The sequence below is a fragment of the Homarus americanus genome, unplaced genomic scaffold (assembly GCF_018991925.1).
Source record: "Homarus americanus isolate GMGI-L3 unplaced genomic scaffold, GMGI_Hamer_2.0 scaffold50165, whole genome shotgun sequence".
NCBI classification, from domain to species: domain Eukaryota; kingdom Metazoa; phylum Arthropoda; class Malacostraca; order Decapoda; family Nephropidae; genus Homarus; species Homarus americanus.
This window is the reverse complement of record NW_024748747.1, coordinates 207,501-227,500: the sequence shown is the minus strand read 5'-3', so window position 1 is coordinate 227,500 and position 20,000 is coordinate 207,501. Positions and strand designations below refer to the sequence as shown.

At 41.2% G+C, this 20,000-nt stretch overlaps 1 protein-coding gene across 8 annotated transcripts in view; it reads left to right on the top strand.

Annotated features, from left to right (window-relative positions):
* Nucleotides 1-20,000, top strand: part of LOC121880389 (otoferlin-like) — an 83,144-nt gene that overhangs the window by 7,063 nt on the left and 56,081 nt on the right. For all 8 annotated transcript variants that reach the window (XM_042387554.1, XM_042387553.1, XM_042387551.1 and 5 more), the window contains exons 2-4: nt 3,995-4,052; nt 8,021-8,152; nt 9,555-9,617. In XM_042387554.1, coding sequence (XP_042243488.1) covers nt 3,995-4,052; nt 8,021-8,152; nt 9,555-9,617 — 253 coding nt within the window. The remainder of the gene's footprint in view (nt 1-3,994; nt 4,053-8,020; nt 8,153-9,554; nt 9,618-20,000) is intronic.

Here is a 20,000-nt window from a genome sequence, read left to right as displayed (position 1 = left end):
GGAATATTGATACGGCGAAATATTTCTGGTAGAGGGTGATAAAGTCAGGGGGTAGAGGAAGGAAAAAAATAGGTTTGGTTATTTTAATTCCGCTAGCAGTTCTATACTTGACTCTGAGACTAACTCACTTACTGACGGAGAAATACTCTTGTCACTAACTCACTGACTGTCACAGACTGCTTAATTCACTTACTTTGACCTTAGAATAAATTGATCAAAATATCCTGAATGATTCCTTCACTGGCGGAGAGAAACATGTTCTACAGTGGCACAACACACAGGTAACTGGCACTTGTGTCTCTGTGACCTTGGAAGAATATTGATGCTCCAGACAGGACAAGAATCACTTCAGCATCCACAAGGGAGAGCACCAGAGTCCACTATACATGGTCGCTGTTTCGTAATACTCGACTGAACAAAACCAACAGCATTTTGGTCATCACAGTGGAGGAGGTACAGATAAAAACATGGAGGCTTCAATAGACTTTTTTTAACCTTCCCCACCGAGCTGTAAACTGATTACTGCCTCATCAATCAAGCACAACCCGGCGTGCTTGACAAACTCTCCATCACCTTCTCAAACACCGCGGGATGGAGATGACGAAAAAAAAAAAAGTCCTATTGCATATCACATTTCCCGCGGGGGATCTCCTCGTCAGCTGCCGTAAGCCTCCTTAACAAGGCTGAAAATACCCTCACGCTGTAAGCAAGTTGTGTCCTTATGAGGGTACTACATAGTGCCTAGTGTGGTGTGTTCCAGACGACGCTACACCCCCATGTTGGCCAGGAGCAACGTCGAGCGTCTTCTGCCAGCTGATGATCACGTGTGGGTGTTGTTGTTTAGTCCCCAACACGCTCAGACTTGTTGACTCTCACAGCCAATGAGAGTAAGCCGCTCAGGGAGGAAAGGTTTTGTGGGACTGTAATGGGTGTTTTGTCGGCTCCTAAGGGAATTTATTTACATGTCTTTGAAATAAATTTTGTGGAGCCCAAGAGCGAATTTTGTGGCATCTATCTATCTATCTATCTATCTATCTATCTATCTATCTCCACTCCTCTTCCATCTATCTTCGGGGCAGATCAGAGACAAGAGACTTCTCAAGATAAGGAGATACAGTGAGAGGAAAACCCTTGAAACACTTAGTACACAACACTGATCCTCCCCCGCCTCCTCACCTTGTCTCAGCATTATACCTGAACTACACCTTTAATATACAACGCTTAGTATTAATTCATCGTATACACTGTGAGGCGTGAAGACCTTAGGGATTAGTTTAAGCTGACGGGAGGAGGGAGGAGGGAGGAGGGGCTTTAAGATGTGATTCTCTGATAGCCTGAGTGAGGGTGGTGGAGGCGTGTTGTCAAGGGAACTAGTGGTAATAGGCCAATTTTGAGAGTGGCCTATGTGAGAGTGGCCATTGTGAGAGTGGCCATTGGGAGAGTGGCCATTGTGAGAGTGGCCATTGGGAGAGTGGCCATTGTGAGTCTGGGCCATTACCTGTTACCGTGGCGTTATGTAAGGTGGTGTGAGGGCGTCGACTGTTCCCTGCCACCATGTCTTGCGATGTTTTCACCAATCTACAAGGTCAGAGGTTAAAGTCACAATCCCAGAAAAGAAAATGCACCAATTTGACTCAGGTTGGTACACCCGCCAACACTGCCAGTCGTCTTAAACTGTCGTACGGCATAAAGGAGAACTTTTCAGGGAGACTCAGATCAAAAATACAGTGTTCATTGGGCGAGTACAGGTGATAGCTTCCTGTATTATCTGGCTCTTGTAAATAGACATAGACTCTTCAATCCCTCTGTAGCCAATATACTCCCTTTAGCTTCCTGTGTGTATCCTCCCAAAGCCTCTCATTCCCCCAGGTAATTTACACTTCAAACATATTTCCTGCCCTGACGATGCTCTGTTTCACCTCCTTAAACTTCCTTTGTTGGGGGTGAGCACGCTAGAGGGGGGAGGTGGGGGGTAGGGTGAAAAGGGGGATGATATGTTGGCTTTAACTGTAGTCGTGAAAGTTTAATTTGATAATAGGGTAATGTATTTTTTTTTTTTTATTGTTTTATTTATTTGTTTATTATTTGCAGGGTTTTTTTCTTCTCTCATTTATTCATCTATTATATATTTTTGTTCGTCTCTTATTTTTCTCTTTTTTAATTTTTCTTTTTTTTTACTTTAGTTATTATTTATTTTATTTATTTATTTATTTAAGAAAAAAAATAAACCAACCCCCAAAAAAGAAAGCAAAACCTGATGATCTTTATTCTCTTGTGTGGATAAATCTTTCTCTCTCCTTTCAAAAATACCAAAAGAAAATGTTTTAAGATTTTGTTTTAAGGATTTTGTTCTTAGTTTACTGGAGTTTATTAAAGGAAAATTAATGCAAGAGAAAGGTAAAAGTGGCGAGAGAAAGAACGGGAAAATTAGAGAAATTAATATTGTGTTATTTTCAACTTGTTTCGGTTTGTAACTTAAGTGAGTTTCCGACTTTTTATCTAATTTTTTTTCAGTTTTTAAAAAGAAAGTTAATGATTAATAAAACTAAAAATATTCGAGAAAAAAAGACGTAGAAAGTTGAGATGGACTTTTTTACATCATGTGACCCAATGAACCTTTGACCTTTGACCTTAATATGTATATGAAGATGATCATACAGTAAACGCCACTTACGATGATCTTACCATTATCCAGGTTAGTAGTTATCACACACACACACACACACATACACATACACACAGACGGAGCTGACTCACCTCCCCCCCCCCTCCTAGACTCAACCAACGTGAATAATTAAATAGCAGGCGAGAAAGTTTATATATTTTGCTCTTAAAGTATTAAAGTTTAAAAAAAGTTCAGCAATAAACTTTCAAATATTCAATGAAAGACGACAAAATGCCGCTCGTGAATTCATTATATTTTACGTCTTCCAAAAATTATTATCAAAAAAGTGTGGATTATTATTATTTGTTTAAGTTATTGAAAGAGTAAAAGTTAAATTAAGGAAACACAAAACTACGAACAATGAGAGACACGGAACACTTCATCTGTGTGTGAGGGAATATTTTTACCTTTGGATCACCTGAAGATTGACCACCTTAACGCTAACCTAACCTAACCCCCCTCCAGATAACATTAAAATGACTAATCTTCAAACGAAATAAACCAGGGTGTCTAATCTTTCAGTACATACAAAGATCCTACATCAGAATAACAATAACTCTCCAATATCCTCTTAATGTCCAGCTGGTGTTAAATCCCCCTCTCAGCTAACACCGGATTAACTTCAGATACGTATTATTTTGCCTCCGAAAGCTGGGCCTGGGATTACACTGCTTAGTAGAGTTGATGCTACTTATATCTAATGGTGTGAGGACTATATACCTGGTTGGATAATTTAAACTAGAAGATTATGTTAGATTTGCTCTGAGACTGTGTGTTAATTTGATATTATTCGTTCGCTTAGTTCCAATCAGATACGTTCACTTAGCTTTAATTAGATACGTTCACTTAGCACCTATTAGATACGTTCACTTAGCATTAATTAGATACGTTGTTTGATGATTCACAACTTGTTGACATAATTTTGTGTTTTACTTAATCAATTTACATTTATTTTCAGATCTTCATTTATGAGGAATATTCACGAGCTGATTCTTAATAAATCTGTAAATATGTAAATCCTGTTTGTGAATTTATTTTATATATGTGTAAATAAATAAATAAGTCAGCATACCAAATATAAATCTACATTATTCGTTAAAGAAATAAACTGTAAAAGCAACCATATTTTACAACTCATTTACGCAGCATCGTATACTAGTTCAGACTAATATATTCACATTGGTAAAAACAAAAACAAAAACAATGATTTATTCTATTTTTTTCTCGGTTATTTTCTTTATTGGTTTATTTATTTTTTTCACAAATGGGTTTATTTAATTATTTATGTAATCTGTTTATGTATATTTTTGTATTTCTATTTCCTTACAGATACAAATCTGAGACAGTCAACTCGACGCCGGCGGAGCTGAAGGCGCAGGACTTCCAGGTGAGAGATAATTAGTTCCCAGGTGAGAGATAGTTAGGCCCCAGGTGAGAGATGGTTAGTCCCCAGGTGAGAGATGGTTAGTCCCCAGGTGAGAGATAGTTAGGCCCCAGGTGAGAGATGGTTAGTCCCCAGGTGAGATAGTTAGGCTGGGAGAGACAGTTAGTCCCCAGGTGAGATGGTTAGTCCCCAGGTGTGAGAGATAGATTTAGGCCCCAGGTGAGATGGATTGGTCCCCAGGTGAGAGATGGTTAGTCCCCAGGTGAGATGGTGGTTAGTCCCCAGGTGAGAGATAGTTAGTCCCCAGGTGAGAGAGATGGGTCCCCAGGTGAGAGATAGTTAGGCCCCAGGTGAGAGATGGTTAGTCCCCAGGTGAGAGATGGTTAGGCCCCAGGTGAGAGATGGTTAGTCCCCAGGTGAGAGATTTAGCCCCAGGTGAGAGATGGTTAGTCCCCAGGTGAGAGATGGTTAGGCCCCAGGTGAGAGATAGTTAGGCCCCAGGTGAGAGATGGTTAGTCCCCAGGTGAGAGATGGTTAGGCCCCAGGTGAGAGATGGTTAGTCCCCAGGTGAGAGATAGTTCCTAGGTGATATAGTCCCTAGGTGAGAGATAGTCTGCAGGTGAGAGATAATTAGTCCTCAGGTGGGAGATAGTTTGTTTTCAAGTGAGAGACAGATAGTTCCCAGGTGAGAGATAGATAGTTCCCAGGTGAGAGATAGATAGTTCCCAGGTGAGAGATAGATAGCTCCCAGGTGAGAAATAGATAGTTCCCAGATGAGAAATCATTAAGTATCTAGGTGATAGATAATTAATCTCCACGAGACAGATAAGAGATAATTATCTGCCAGGTCAGAGATCATTAAGGTCCAGGTGATATAATTATTTGTCAGGTAAGAGGGTTCGCTGTCAGGTGAGCTATAATGGGACTGAGATAGGCTATAATTAGCTCCTAAGTGAGACACCTGCTCACAGAAGGATCAGCTCACAGAGATACCAGCTCATTTTTTACTGTCACAAAGGCGAAGTACTGTACCTCCACCCAGCCTCTCCGTACTGTACACCCTCAGTAGTCATCTCCCAGACGGTGTTATGACGTGGTGGTGGTGGTGGTCGTATATAACCCATGGCTGGCGGCGGTGTGAGATGAAAATCCTTGTCGCAGGGGCGGTGGCGGCTTATTGATCTCTTCCCAGCTCAGCTTCACCACACTACCGCTTTCAAGTATATCGCTCCATTATTCTTGTTCCGTCCAATGCTACAGGTGTTGATGTTGATTGTCTCTTGTTTTCGTCTTTACAGGTGTTGATGAATACATGTCATCTAACATCTGAGTTGATCGTAAACTCTTCAGAAAATCACAAAAATACTGAACACTATTTGTAGGTGCTAAGAGATGTCGGGTCTTGGGCACCTGAGACGCCCAGAAAGTTTCCAGAAAATCCATCTCGGTTTTTCGCACCTTCGTCGGCTACAGCTGTGGAAAACTTGGGTTCTTCTTTTACCCCGGCAGGTGTTGATCATCCTGCTCCTTAAAACTTCAGGTGGAGGAGATTGGTGTTGTGGATTACTGAGCCGTCTTGTTGTATGAGGGAGATAAATATAAATAAACGCTTTTATGGGATATATTACGTTAGCTTAGCATAGTTTAGCAAGGCTTAGGTTAGGTTAGCTTAGCTTAGCTTAGGGTAGGATACGTTATGTTTGGTCAACATTAGAGTGTTTAATCATCAGGTAAAATAAGCTATAGCGGTTTTCTTAGTGTGATCACCTCACTGTTACTTAAACTTTTTACTGAGCAGTGGTGTTGTCGAATCCACCTCACTCCACGTTACTTACCACTATTGGTCAGTCTACTGCCGTATTCCCCTACTCCCTCACCTCCTACCGCCCACCAACACACTCATCCATACACACCTACAGTACCTCTGGGAAATACCGCCAAAGAACCCCCATTATCTTCTCCCCCCTCTAAAGGTTCTCAGAGTGATCACATATTCCTCGCTCTGATATATTCAACAGTACACTCCCAGCCCCACGCTCGCATTCCTCGTTATGGTGTTTAGACCGGGTCAGTATATCACCCCCCCCGCCCCGCCCCCTTACCAGCAGACACCACCCAGCAACCCCCCATCACTATACCTCCATCCGGCAGAACCACTACGTCACCATACTCTACCATAACTACACGTACTGCCTACACCACATCACCTCCACACTATACACACTAACCACGTTACTACAACCAACACACTACACCATCATTACCACCGCCTTACCAATAACACAACACCACCACCTGCACTATATGTTTACGAACTGCTTCTCTGCCGTCTTTTAAGCCCTGAACGTCATTGGCTGCCCCCCACCCACCACTAAATACATCCCCGTTACCGGTGTGCAATATTCCTATTATTACAACCAACATTACCTGACGGGATAATTCCATAGTCGTAAAGGCACCTGGAAGCACACGCGGGTGGCACTACAGCGAGAACTTCCACGAACATGTAACTGCAGCCACTCATGCTTATCATCACAATATTTGTTTACCCTCTTGGCATGTAAACACAAGAGGACCCTCACGCCATGGTGGTCCGACTGAATATCTAGTGTTGTGTTTACATGTACAGAAGCTCGTCGTTCATAGGTTGTCCTTTGACTTACCAGGACAAAAATTGTAGCGCTGGAGTAAAGTAAGTAGCGAGTGTTTAAGGATTACGAGATATATAGCTACTGAGCTTTGCTTATTCTTGGATCTCTAGAAACCCGAGGAGACGATATATGATAATAATAATAATCATAATAATAATAATTAATAATAAAGCACCTACTGTAGTGTATTTCCCCAGGTGTCGGCTTCATCTTGTTCCCGGACTCAGAAACAATGACAAAATGTTTTTATTTCCTGTACGGAGACAACTCAGCTCAAGTTTGTAGTTATTTTCCGGATTCCACTAAACCATCCCAGCTAAGTTTCTGGCTTATCCTATCTTCTCGCGGATGACAGACAGCTAAAACTTTCACTACTCTTGAATTTACCAACAGTTAAAAACTTTCTCGTCATCTCAACGCTGCGCAGCAACCAAACAAAGCTAGAGCTCTATGTTATACCCGGGTCATACAAAACTATTGTTATTCCCAGGTCATACAAAACTAAAGCTCTTGTTATTCCCAGGACATACAAGACTAAAACTCTTGTTATTCCCACGTTATACAAAGATCTTGTTATTCCTGAGTCAAAGCGGCCTTCAGCCCTTCTTATTTCCGGGTCATATAGAGCTAAACCCCTTTATTATACCCGGGTCACACAAAAGTAAACCTCTCGGTCCATTACAATACTGATATACATTTCTATGAGCTTCTGGTGAGAGACAACAGCCAAAGCCTGGTGTTGTGGCCGCGGTGCTCGACGTAAGAGCGTCACCCGCGACACTAATGGTAAGTCAACAACTGAAGGCGAGTGTGCGTGTCTGGCCCTGCTGGTCGGTACTCAGGAGGACATCACGCTGACCTGCCAACATCTCTCTCTCACACACACACACACACACACACACACACGTCATTATCTTATTACAGTACCTGTTCGACGTGTGGTAACCCTGATAAACACGGGTGTATCGTATCAACACCTATCAAAATATATGACAGGATAGAGGCCAATCAACAGTTAACTCATTAATTCACACCTGTATGAAAAAGGTGACCAATTACCCTCTCAAATGTAAACAAATGCCCAATTACATTGTCACGAATAAAAAATTAACAATTAAACCCTCAGGAGTGAACAAGTGACTAATGAAACCCTCATGTAAGAACAGGTGATTAACTAGCCCCTGAGGTGCCAGCAAGAACCCAATTTGATCGTCAGGTACAAACAGGTGACTAATTAAACCTCCAGGTATAGACAAGTGACTAATTCAACCCTTAAATATGTACAGGTGACTAATTAACCCCACACTTGTGCTTGTGCAGGTGTGCATTACGATCATCGAGGCGAGACAGCTGGCGGGGCTCAACATGGACCCCGTGGTGTGTGTGCAGGTGGGCGACCAGAAGAAGTACACCTCGGTCAAGGAATCCACCAACTGTCCCTATTACAACGAGGTGAGGAGAGAGAGAGAGAGAGAGAGAGAGAGTAAGGGTCGGAAAGGGGTGGAAGGGACGGAGGGTAGGAGAGGGAGGAAGGAGGGGTGGATGGACGCATGAGGAAAGTAGGAAAGAAGGGCGGTGGCAGAGAGGTAGAGAAGGAGAAGAGGGGAGGGGGGGGGTGGAAAGGATAAAGAGAGCAAGACGTTTATATTTGTGAAAAATCTGCCAACTGCCTCTGCTACTATAATGAGGAAAGGGGAGAGGGAGGGAGGAAGAGAGAGAAGGGTGGATAGGAGAAGGGAGGAGAGAGACAAAAAGAATGGAAGGAGAGAAGTAGGGAGAGGAAGATGAATGTTACGAAGAAAGAGAGACAGAGAGAGAGAGAGAGAGAAATGACGCTGGAAGGATGAAGAGACAGGAAAGTAGTTGTGAAGAAAGAAGGGAAGAAGGAGGGAGGAAAAACAGAAAATAATTAAAGGGGGGAGAAAATGAAGGATAGAAGAAGGAAGGAAGAAAGAAAGTAAAGAAGGATAAATAAAGAAAACCTCCTTGTTGACTTTTGCTCCACAATATCTTACCAGAAAAGAATAAGTAAGTCACCCCTCACTGCCTCTCCCTCCCCAGCTCCTGCACCATGAGGTACAGGATAAAGTGACTCCTGGTGGACAATACCTGCCAGGAGTTCCTAAGTCGAGGATTGGTAAGAGATTTGTACTGGAACTTGAATTTTCACAGAAACAATTGCTTACATTTTTACTCTTTCTCGTAACACGGGATTAAAAATATAGCAGTTAGTATTGTATATATTCATTACAGCACATTACACTTTAGTACATTCATTTTTAGTGACTGTAACACCACAATACAGTATAGTATAGTACATTCAGTGATTAGGAATATGTTTAAATGACCATAGGTTTTTTTTTTGGTGATTCAGATTATTTTTATAGCATTACAGCACAACACCCGCCGACACCCCACTTAACACACACGGTCAGCAATGAACATACCTGTGTCTTATATTGTTCTAATTACATTTATTACTTTACCTTCACATCACAACAACACTGAGTAAATTAACCTCCGTGTTCATTACCTCATTACCTTATTTCTATTGGTTATTAAGCCCGTTACAGTAACATTAGAGCTGATTGTTCAGGATACAAATACAACACATGATACTTCCCTCGTACACTACTGGAGAGTGTCAGCGTCATCTGGTGAAGGCGAAGAAGTGCAATTGTCTGCTTCAAACTTAGTTAAATTATCAAGAGTCCCCGTCGACTCCTACTCTGCGTGTGTGTGTGTGTGTGTGTGTGTGTGTATGTGTGTGTGTGTCTGTGTGTGTGTGTGTGTGTGTATGTGTGTGTGTTTTCTCACTAAGTCTAATATGTATTCTCTTGACTCTCTCCCTCAGTACTTCGTGTTCGATTTCCACATGGCGCCAGCGATGCTCTTCGATAAGATCATTACTCTCACGGTAAGTTGAAGCTTGGTGTCCTGAGTTACTTTGAGTTACAAGGTTTTGGAGTGAGTTACAGGGTGTTGGAGTGAGTTACAGGGTGTTGGAGTGAGTTACAGGGTGTTGGAGTGAGTTACAAGGTGTTGGAGTGAGTTACAGGGTGTTGAAGTGAGTTACGGGGTGTTGGAGTGAGTTACAGGGTGTTGGAGTGAGTTACAGGGTGTTGGAGTGAGTTACAAGGTGTTGAAGTGAGTTACGGGGTGTTGGAGTGAATTACAGGGTGTTGGAGTGAATTACAAAATTATTGAGATGGCAAAAAATATATCAAAACAAACATGAAGAAAAATACAAGGTGTCAGGGTTAGGTTGGTACCCCTGACGTCTGCCCACCTATGACGTAAATCCCCTCAGAAGAAAATGTTGTAAGAGTCGTTCATAGATGGCGACACTGTTCCTTTGTTTTTGTTTTTGTTTTGTTTTTGTTATTTTTTCATTCAAGGAAAGTCAACACAGTCGCATATATTCAGCTGATAATTAAACGCTGATGGTAACCCTCTTAAGATAGTAGAGATGCTAAGAGTTTTGTGTCTCATTCTGTAGAGAAGTATATGACTGTGTGGTCTTAATGCCTTTACTGTTTATCCTTGAGAGTTAAGAGGTGACATCATCATAGTAGTAGTAGTAGTAGTAGTAGTAAGTAGTAGAATAAGTACAGTATTGTTGAAAAGATTAGGAAGGAGAAAATGAGTAGTAGTTCGTCGTTGTTACTACACAAATCATAAAGTAATAGAATAAAACATTAACTTCAGCTCAGTTTCTGTTATACGATAATAATTACTTCAGCAGGACTCGGGTTGACAATAATATTTACCCCTGGTAGTAATTAGTATTATTATTATTTTTTTTTTGCTATCACGGTGTAGGACAGAGTGGCGTTCAAGATAGGAATCATAATACTATAACTTAATGCGTTCTTACCTGACACATGACTATTAACTCCGTGTTATAGGATAGGTGTTGATCAGTATCCCGGCAGGAAGGTGTCGAGAAAATATTACCAAGGTTGAACTCTTTATGTCAGGGATTATTCAGTGTTTATGATTCACAGTCACCAATGTAATCAGAGTCCAATGATTCACAGTCACCAATGTTTTCAGAGTCCAATGATTCACAGTCACCAATGTAATCAGAGTCCAATGATTCACAGTCACCAATGTAATCAGAGTCCAATGATTCACAGTCACCAATGTTTTCAGAGTCCAATGATTCACAGTCACCAATGTAATCAGAGTCCAATGATTCAGTCACCAATGTAATCAGAGTCCAATGATTCACAGTCACCAATGTTTTCAGAGTCCAATGATTCACAGTCACCAACGTTTTCAGAGTCCAATGATTCACAGTCACCAATGTAATCAGAGTCCAATGATTCACAGTCACCAATGTTTTCAGAGTCCAATGATTCACAGTCACCAATGTAATCAGAGTTCAATGATTCACAGTCACCAATGTTTTCAGAGTCCAATGATTCACAGTCACCAATGTAATCAGAGTTCAATGATTCACAGTCACCAATGTTTTCAGAGTCCAATGATTCACAGTCACCAATGTAATCAGAGTCCAATGATTCACAGTCAGAGGTGTATGATTATTTGCTATTGTCTAAAAAAAAGTTATCTTGGGGTCTATTGGGTAGAAGGACATGTCAATATTTACTCTGAGAACGACAATTACCTGGTTAAGAAAGATACCAACTAGAATCATTAGACCGAGTGTATTGAGGTACAGTATGTTATATTGAGATGGAAAATGGATATTGTTCTTTGTTATATTTAAGAACAAGAGGGAATGTGTTTTGTTCTTTGTATTTTGTGGTTATGTTCTTCCCGTTTATTGTCTGTTCTTTTGTGTTCTTCATTATTTTTAGCGTTACTTTGTTTATTATCATTTGTGACTTTTTTTGTTGTTTTAGATTATCTCTCTCTCTCTCTCTCTCTCTCTCTCTCTCTCTCTCTCTCTCTCTCTCTCTCTCTCTCTCTCTCACCCTTTTCACTCCTTCCCTCCTTGCACCCCCTCCTCCTCGCTTCCCTCCCTCCCCTTCCCTCCTCCTACCCCTCCCTCCCTCCATCCCACCCTCCCCCCCAACTTGTCTCCCTGCCTGATCGTAACGCATGTACCGACAAATCTCCCAGGCTTTGCTACAATGCTGGGCTCAATAACAAAATACCCTGTGGGGCGTCTTGCATACTCCTTGAGCCCAAGAGACGCCGCTTGGCCAGTCGAGTGTTTATGTCAGGTGGATAGAATTCAGTTTTATCATCATTATTTTTTATTATTTATTTTATTTTATTTATTTTTACTAAATTATGGCCAATATGGTTATGGGGAGATGTTCATATTGTGGTCAATTTGGAAGAGAATGAAGGACAGAAACAGATTTCATTTCAAACGTTCCAATCAGTCCCAGATCCGACGGGTCCATTATTGGAACCTGATTCATGACTGTAAATCTGTGTGCGTGTGTGTGTGTGTGCGTGCGTGTGTGTGTGTGTGTGTGTGTGTGTGTGTGTGAGTGTGTGTGTGTGTACAGATTGATGTACCACACTGATATACCCTGAACACAAGACCAATAATATGTGACTTAACGATACATGTTTACAGTCTTAAAGTCTTAACTACAGGTCGTGAATTCCGCTTCTAAGTGATTATTAACATTTACCTTTAATACCCCTAAGGACCCGTGACGTGTTGATAGAGGTTAATAATGTGTATATTAATAAACTTTACTTTATATACATACAGGATAATACAGTAAACTTAAGTAGTGTTATGTACTGTAAATTTGTAATCTCTGTAACTGTACCTCTCCCGTCCATGTTAAATTACCTAGTTGATCTAAAATGAAGTGAAAATGTGAACTAATCTCAGTATGAATATTAATAGCCAATAGTAATAGAATATTTTATGGTTTAAGCTAGTTCATGTTACAGAAAACGAGATTAGAATATTATTAATAGTTGTAAAATTTGATGTGATTTTTTTTTTAGTTTTTTTTTTACATCGGATTTTTACTGTTTTAAATTACTGAGGCCGAGAAAAACTATTGTTGCATTGGGGGAAAAAAACGGTATATTTATTATACACTGGGAAATATAATACCAAAACATATTAAATTAGACTAATCTTAGCTAATTTAAGACTAATTATCACTAACCTTAACTAACTTATGATTCTGTTAGATTAATTATATCAAATTCTAACTAATACTAATCTTGTCTAACCTAATCTATGCCTCCACGTCCATGCAGCCTCTACAGTCTACGAAATCTAATTTATCAAGAACAAAAAGAGATAAACATTAGGACAGACACACATTAAACTAACCTAATTTGTCCTAACCTAACCACATCAACCATTATAATACCCTGGGATGAATCTTCTCTCTCTCTCTCTCTCTCTCTCTCTCTCTCTCTCGTTCACTCAAGCCCCGGCCAGTTTTTCCTACCTTGGTCACGTGTGTTTTTCGATTTTTTTCCTGGTATAGAGACAAGGATATACTTATACTACGTGGAACTGAAGTGTGTGTGTGTGTGTGTGTGTGTGTGTGTGTGTGTGTGTGTGTGCTAGATAACTCAGGCGGCTGCCGGTAAACTTGAACTGGTCGAGAGAACTTTTAATAGCGCTATCATAGAAGTCAATTTTCTTCGTGAATTCCTATGTGAAAAGTTTTATACGTTTAAATTTAAATCATGCTGAGGATAGAATGTTTCACTTACACACACACACACACACAAACGCACACACACACACACACACACACACACACACACACACACACACACACACACACACACACACACACACACACACACACACACACACACACACACACATGGGAAGGTGGCATAGTGGTCTGAAGCCTCGAACTAGTGATCCCAATAACAATGGTTCGAGTCTAGGGAGAGGAATTCTATAATATATATAATACTATTTGTATACTGTATATATATATGTCCTCTCTATATATAATAATCTATATGTGGTTAGCTATAGATATGTTAGCGTGTAAAGGAGAGAAGAAAACAGATCTTTGTGTCTCTCTATGGGTCACTGTCTCTATGGGTCACTGTCTCTGTGTTTCACTCTCTCTGTGGGTCACTGTCTCCGTGGGTCACTGTCTCTGTGTTTCACTCTCTCTGTGGGTCACTGCCTCTCGCCCGCCTGATCCGGGAAATTCGTGGAGACACAACCTGCCAAGATTTAGCGTCAGTATCCGGTGAAGAGGAGCCAGGAAGGGGAAGAGAGGGAGGGAGAGGGAAAAGACGGAGGGAGAAGAAAGAGAGGGAGGGAGAGGAAAGAGAGGGAGGGAGAGGAAAGAGAGGGAGGGAGAGGAATGGACGGGAGAGGAAATGAAGGAGCAAGGAGAGAGAGGAGAGGAAAGAAAGGAAAGCAAGGGTGAAGAAGGGAGAAGGGAAGGAGTCAGGGAGGGAGAAGGTAAAGGGAGAAAAGGAGGGAGTGAATGAGGGAGGGAGCATAGAAAGAAGAGAGAGAGAGGGAGGGGGGGGGAATAGCTTGGTTAACTTATTTCGACACACCACATCACACCATACCACACCATATTACACCACACCACACCACACCACAACACACCACACCACAACACACCTCCCCCAGCTGGCCCTCGCTTCCATTACCAAACACACACACACACACACACTGAGGAAGAATTTAGAATTGTACTCCCTATCTAGTACCTAAATCCTTTGTGTGTGTGTGTGTGTGTGTGTGTGTGTGTGTGTGTGTGTGTGTCTTTCTCTTTATACCCCGCCACGACTTACAAGGCCTAGGAGAGGGGGTTCAATTCAGTATAGTGTCACTCCCACCCGTCTGTCTGTCCGTGTACACAAAAGGTGGATATTTCTCGGGCATTTCTTGGCCGATGGTACTGTGGGACTTGACTCTCTGTGAATTATTTGGGGAAAGGGTGGCTACTGGGGTTAACTTTTAGCATTTAGTTTACTTTCTGAATGATAAACTTTTTTGTGTGTGTGAGTGATGTGTACAGCTGCACCGAGGGAGAGTGGCAGGATGTTAGAGCTCTCTCTCTCTCTCTCTCTCTCTCTCTCTTTTTCTTTCTCTCTCTCTAGCGTTCGTAGAGGACCATTGAAGGTCTTCTTTATAGGACCATTGTGTCGAATGATGAAGATATATGTGTGTGTGAGATTAGTGGCAGTCCAGGGCACGGCGCTACTGGTGGTGGTGGTGGTGGTGGTGGTAGTGGTGGTGGTTATTGTTGTTGATGTAGTGGTGGTGGTTGTTGTTGTTGATGTAGTGGTGGTGGTTGTTGTTGTTGATGTGGTGGTGCTGGTGGTGGTGGTTGTTGTTGATGTAGGGGTGGTGGTTGTTGTTGATGTGGTGGTGGTGGTTGTTGTTGTTGATGTGGTGGTGCTGGTGGTGGTGGTGGTTGTTGTTGATGTGGTGGTGGTGGTTATTGTTGTTGATGTAGTGGTGGTGGTGGTGGTTGTTGTTGATGTGGTGGTGGTGGTGGTGGTTGTTGTTGTTGATGTAGTGGTGGTGGTGGTGGTTGTTGTTGTTGATGTGGTGGTGGTGGTGGGTTATTGTGTTGATGGTGGTGGTGGTGGTTGTTGTTGATGTGGTGGTGGTGGTTGTTGTTGATGTGGTGGTGGTGGTTGTTGTTGATGTGTGGTGGTGGTGGTGGTGGTTGTTGATGTGGTGGTGGTGGTTGTTGTTGTTGTTGATGTGGTGGTGGTGATGGTGGTTGTTGTTGATGTGGTGGTGGTGGTGGTGGTTGTTGTTGTTGATGTAGTGGTGGTGGTGGTGGTTGTTGTTGGTGATGTAGTGGTGATGTTGTTGATGTGGTGGTGGTGGTTGTTGTTGTTGATGTGGTGGTGGTGGTGGTGGTTGGTTATTGGTGTTTAGTGATAATGGACACCCTCTATGACGTCCCCAACCGTCCTGGTCTTCTATGGTGTAATGTTCTTTATGATGGTTACGGTACTGGATGCTTATAAGTCCATTAATGTCCCAAACACAATGTCCCTTACCACTAACCCCACACTGGACACCCCCACCACCCCCCGCCCCCAAACACGTCATTCTTGCTGGTACTCAAACTTGATGCCACTAGCGTCCCAAGTACTGTTCACAGAAGGCAGGACTCTTGATTACACAGGACGCCCCCACCACGAGTGATGTCCTCTTTAAAAGTGGACTCAGGTGGTGAGGTGAGAGGCACTCAACCAACAAGGAAATGACTCTAAATAGGTGTGTGTGTAGTGGCTTCCTGACCCCTCTCCCCTCTCTTGACCCCTCCTCCTGACCCCTCCTCCTGACCTGGTCCTGACCCCTTCCTGACTCACGAAACAACTGTAAATGGCAGGCTGCTCTCTCTCTCTCTCTCTCTCTCTCTCTCTCTCTCAGAATGACAGACCATTTATCCTAACCTAAAATTATATCCTAACTTAACCTAACCCATCCAAAACGTAACTATTCCTAACCTAACCCAACCGAACCCAACCTAACCTAACCTAACCCAACCTAACCTAACCCAACCCAATCTTCATTCTTAACCTATGTAAACCTTGTATTTTTAAAGCTCCTTCATACATAGCTCTAAACATTATCGTGTGGACATAGACTACATAAGCTAAATAATAAGCTAAGTAAGGAAAATAAAAAAAGCTATATGAGCGAAATACAGAGACACGTTAAAGAAAAAAAAATACATTTATACAGAAATTTTGAATATATGATAATAACTTTTATTTATTTAATTCTCGATATTTAATGAGGACAAATTATGCAAAATTAAAAGTCAAAATAGTTGAGTGAAAAAATTGGGGGAAAAATAAAATAATCGAAGTAAAAAAAAATCGGAGAAAAATCCATGTAATTCCAAATAAATCGGCAACAAATTTTAACTAAAGAAATGAAAAAAAAAAAATCCGTCCAAAAATCACACAATAATAAAAAAAAAATTCAGTCAAAATATAAAACTCTATAAATCGGTACCTAAGAAAATCGGATAGAAAATGAAACCGGATTAGAGATATCGGTGAGGAAGCGTCACTCCACCCCTTCCGGGAATGGTAAACCTTAAGACCTGAGGCTTCCTGGTGTCTCTTCTTGAAGGTCGTCCTCCTCGGGGCTGTATATTTTTTATCTTTCCATCCATCCATCCATCCATCCATCCATCCAACTATGTATCTATCTGTCTAACTGTCTGTCTGTCTGTTTGTCTGTCTGTCTGTCTATCTATCTATCTATCTATCTATCCATCCATCCATCCATCCATCCATCCATCCATCCATCCATCCATCCATCCAACTATGTATCTATCTGTCTAACTGTCTGTCTGTCTGTCTATCTGTCTGTCTATCTGTCTATCTATCTATCTATCCATGCATCCATCCATCCATCCATCCATCCATCCATCCATCCATGTATCTATCTGTCTATCTGTCTGTCTGTTTGTCTGTCTGTCTGTCTATCTATCTATCTATCTATCTATCCATCCATCCATCCATCCATCCATCCATCCATCCATCCATCCATCCATCCAACTATGTATCTATCTGTCTAACTGTCTGTCTGTCTGTCTATCTGTCTGTCTATCTGTCTATCTATCTATCTATCCATGCATCCATCCATCCATCCATCCATCCATCCATCCATCCATCCATCTATCTATCTATCTATCTATCTATCCATCCATCCATCTATCTATCTATCTATCTATCTATCTATCTATCTAGCTATCTGTCTGTCTGTCTGTCTGTCTGTCTGTCTGTTTGTCTGTGTTATTATTATTATTATTATTATTATTATTATTATTATTATCATTATTATTATATTATCGTTGTTGTTATTGTTGATGTTGGTCTTTTATTATTATTATTTTAAGACAGGTTAATTACACTAATATACAGGTGGTAACTCCCAATGTTTTCTCCTTCGACAGCCGCATCTTCCAGCATCTCTTGTTGAGCAAAAAATTATTTCAATTAAGCTCGTCTGCACTCAACCTCTCTACTTAATTGTAAAAAAATCCTTTGCAGCTCCACACATTACTCTCTCTCTCTCTCTCTCTCTCTCTCTCTCTAAACAACCTATTTCAATCGTAATCCCTCTTCCATTTTTTCCCTATTTAAACTTATGTAATTCGCCCCCTCCCCCACTAATTACCTCTATTATTCTTAATCCATGGCGTAATTACAACCCCCCCTCCCCTCCCTACCTTACCTCACATTAGCCCACACATTAGGCTGACTGACTTAGCCCCTGTTACTGCATTACCGGAATTGGATTAGTGGGTTTTTTTTATCCAGGATTGTACTGTGGGTATTATCCTCTCCAGTGCTGATTACTTTATGTTCTCTCTCTCTCTCTCTCTCTCTCTCTCTCTCTCTCTCTCTCTCTCTCTCTCTCTCTCTCTCTCTCTCTCTCTCTCGTTTTTTTTACATGAGAGAGAAGGGCTATAGTAATCAACATCGTATATCACCACCGATCATCAATGTAATAACAATGTTAGTAATGATCATCATCATCATCATCATCATCATCATCATCATCATCATCATCATCACCATCATCATCATCTCACTATCATTATCATCATCATCATCATCATCATCATAACTATCATCATCATCACCATCATCATCATCATCATCATCATCATCATCATCATCATCATCACCATCATCATCATCATCTCACTATCATTATCACCTCATCTCTCCTACAGTATCACCTCCATACACTATTATCCACCAACCACCATTAACAGTTTACACTCTCACCTGTAAGTGTCTTGTAAACCTCGAGCTAAACAGTGTAAAACAATCCTCACCTGGAGTTTACCTTAATAGTGGGACCAGGACTAGTAACACAGCCACTGAATGGTAAACCAATGCAAAGTAGGTTAACCCCTTACCTCCTCTCCCTCTCTCCCTCTCCTCCTCTCCCCTCTCTTCCTCTCCTCCTCCCTCTCTCCCCTCTTCCTCCTCTCCCTCTCTTCCTCTCTCATCTCCCCGAAGTGATATTGCTGCTGTGAGTGTGATCTATACTATCATATCAGAAGCAACGCCTAGAACACACACATACACACACACACACACACACACACACACACACACACAGATCACCTTCCTTACCTAATACCTTTTTTTAATTAATTTTAACCTAATTCAAAATCCCCGTCACGAGAAATCTAAAATAATAATAATAATAATAATAATAATATATTGAAATTAAATATTAATATTATTCAGATTAATTCACTTAACGGGTTTATAATTCCACCTTTTTTTTTTAATTATGATATAAACTCATTTAAACCCAACGTCAGGAAACACATAATAAAGCAGATTAACTCAACCCAGGAAGGCAAGGGCTTATCCTGTGTGTGTGTGTGTGTGTGTGTGTGTGTGTGTGTGTGTGAAGTTTATATCTTCTTGTTGGGATTAATTATTTTCAAGAGGTTTAATATTCTTAGTCTACCCAGTGCTTGTCAGTCGTCTCTCATTGATTGCCTACTCCTCCTCCCCCCCTCCTTACCCCTACTCGCCGCCCCCCTCTCTCCCCCTCCTGGTACAAACTGAGCAGGTTGTGTTGGGGGGCGGAAAGGGGGGGGGGGGTTTTACTCTTCGTTATCTGTCCGTCTCTTGGATTCAGTCAGCTCATTGGGGTATTTCCTCAACGTAATCAAGAATGAAGCAAGGTGTCTAGTTACGTTAGTCTCAATGCAATTTATACGTCATCTTACCCGGCTACTTACTTACTTACTTTCTTGACTCAGTTGAAGTGAAAGAAAATTTAAGGCACTTTTTTTTCCTTTTTTTTTAGCGTCCATCTTTATGTGGCAACTAAAGTGAACCAGTTAGTTGAGGTCAGGTATTAACAGTTAAAAGAGGAGCCAGTTAGTAGAGTGGGTTTTTTTTTTACAGTAAAGATGTGAACCAGTTAGTTGAGTTAGTTAAGATGTGCACCAGTTAACTTTTGGTATTTACAGTAATAATGTGCACCAGTTACTTACAGTTAAGGGAGAAAATTCAATTTACGACTTTTGAGAAATCTATCTTTATGCTTAAGGTTTATTTAGCCAGTTATAGATAGTCTCACTTAAACCTCATTTAGGAGTCTTTGAAAGCCCATCCTTATGCGTCAACCTAAGTGAGCCAATTAGGGTGGAAAATTTAAACACCTTTGAGAATCCATATTTATATTCAACCTTAAATGGGCCAATTAGACGCGTCCTCACATTACCAATTAAGAGAAAAAAATATATGAACTTTTGAGAATCCAGGTTTATGTCGTAGCGTAAGTGAATCAGTCAGAAGTATTACCACATTTTAAGTTATTAAGACAAAGTTAAACGTA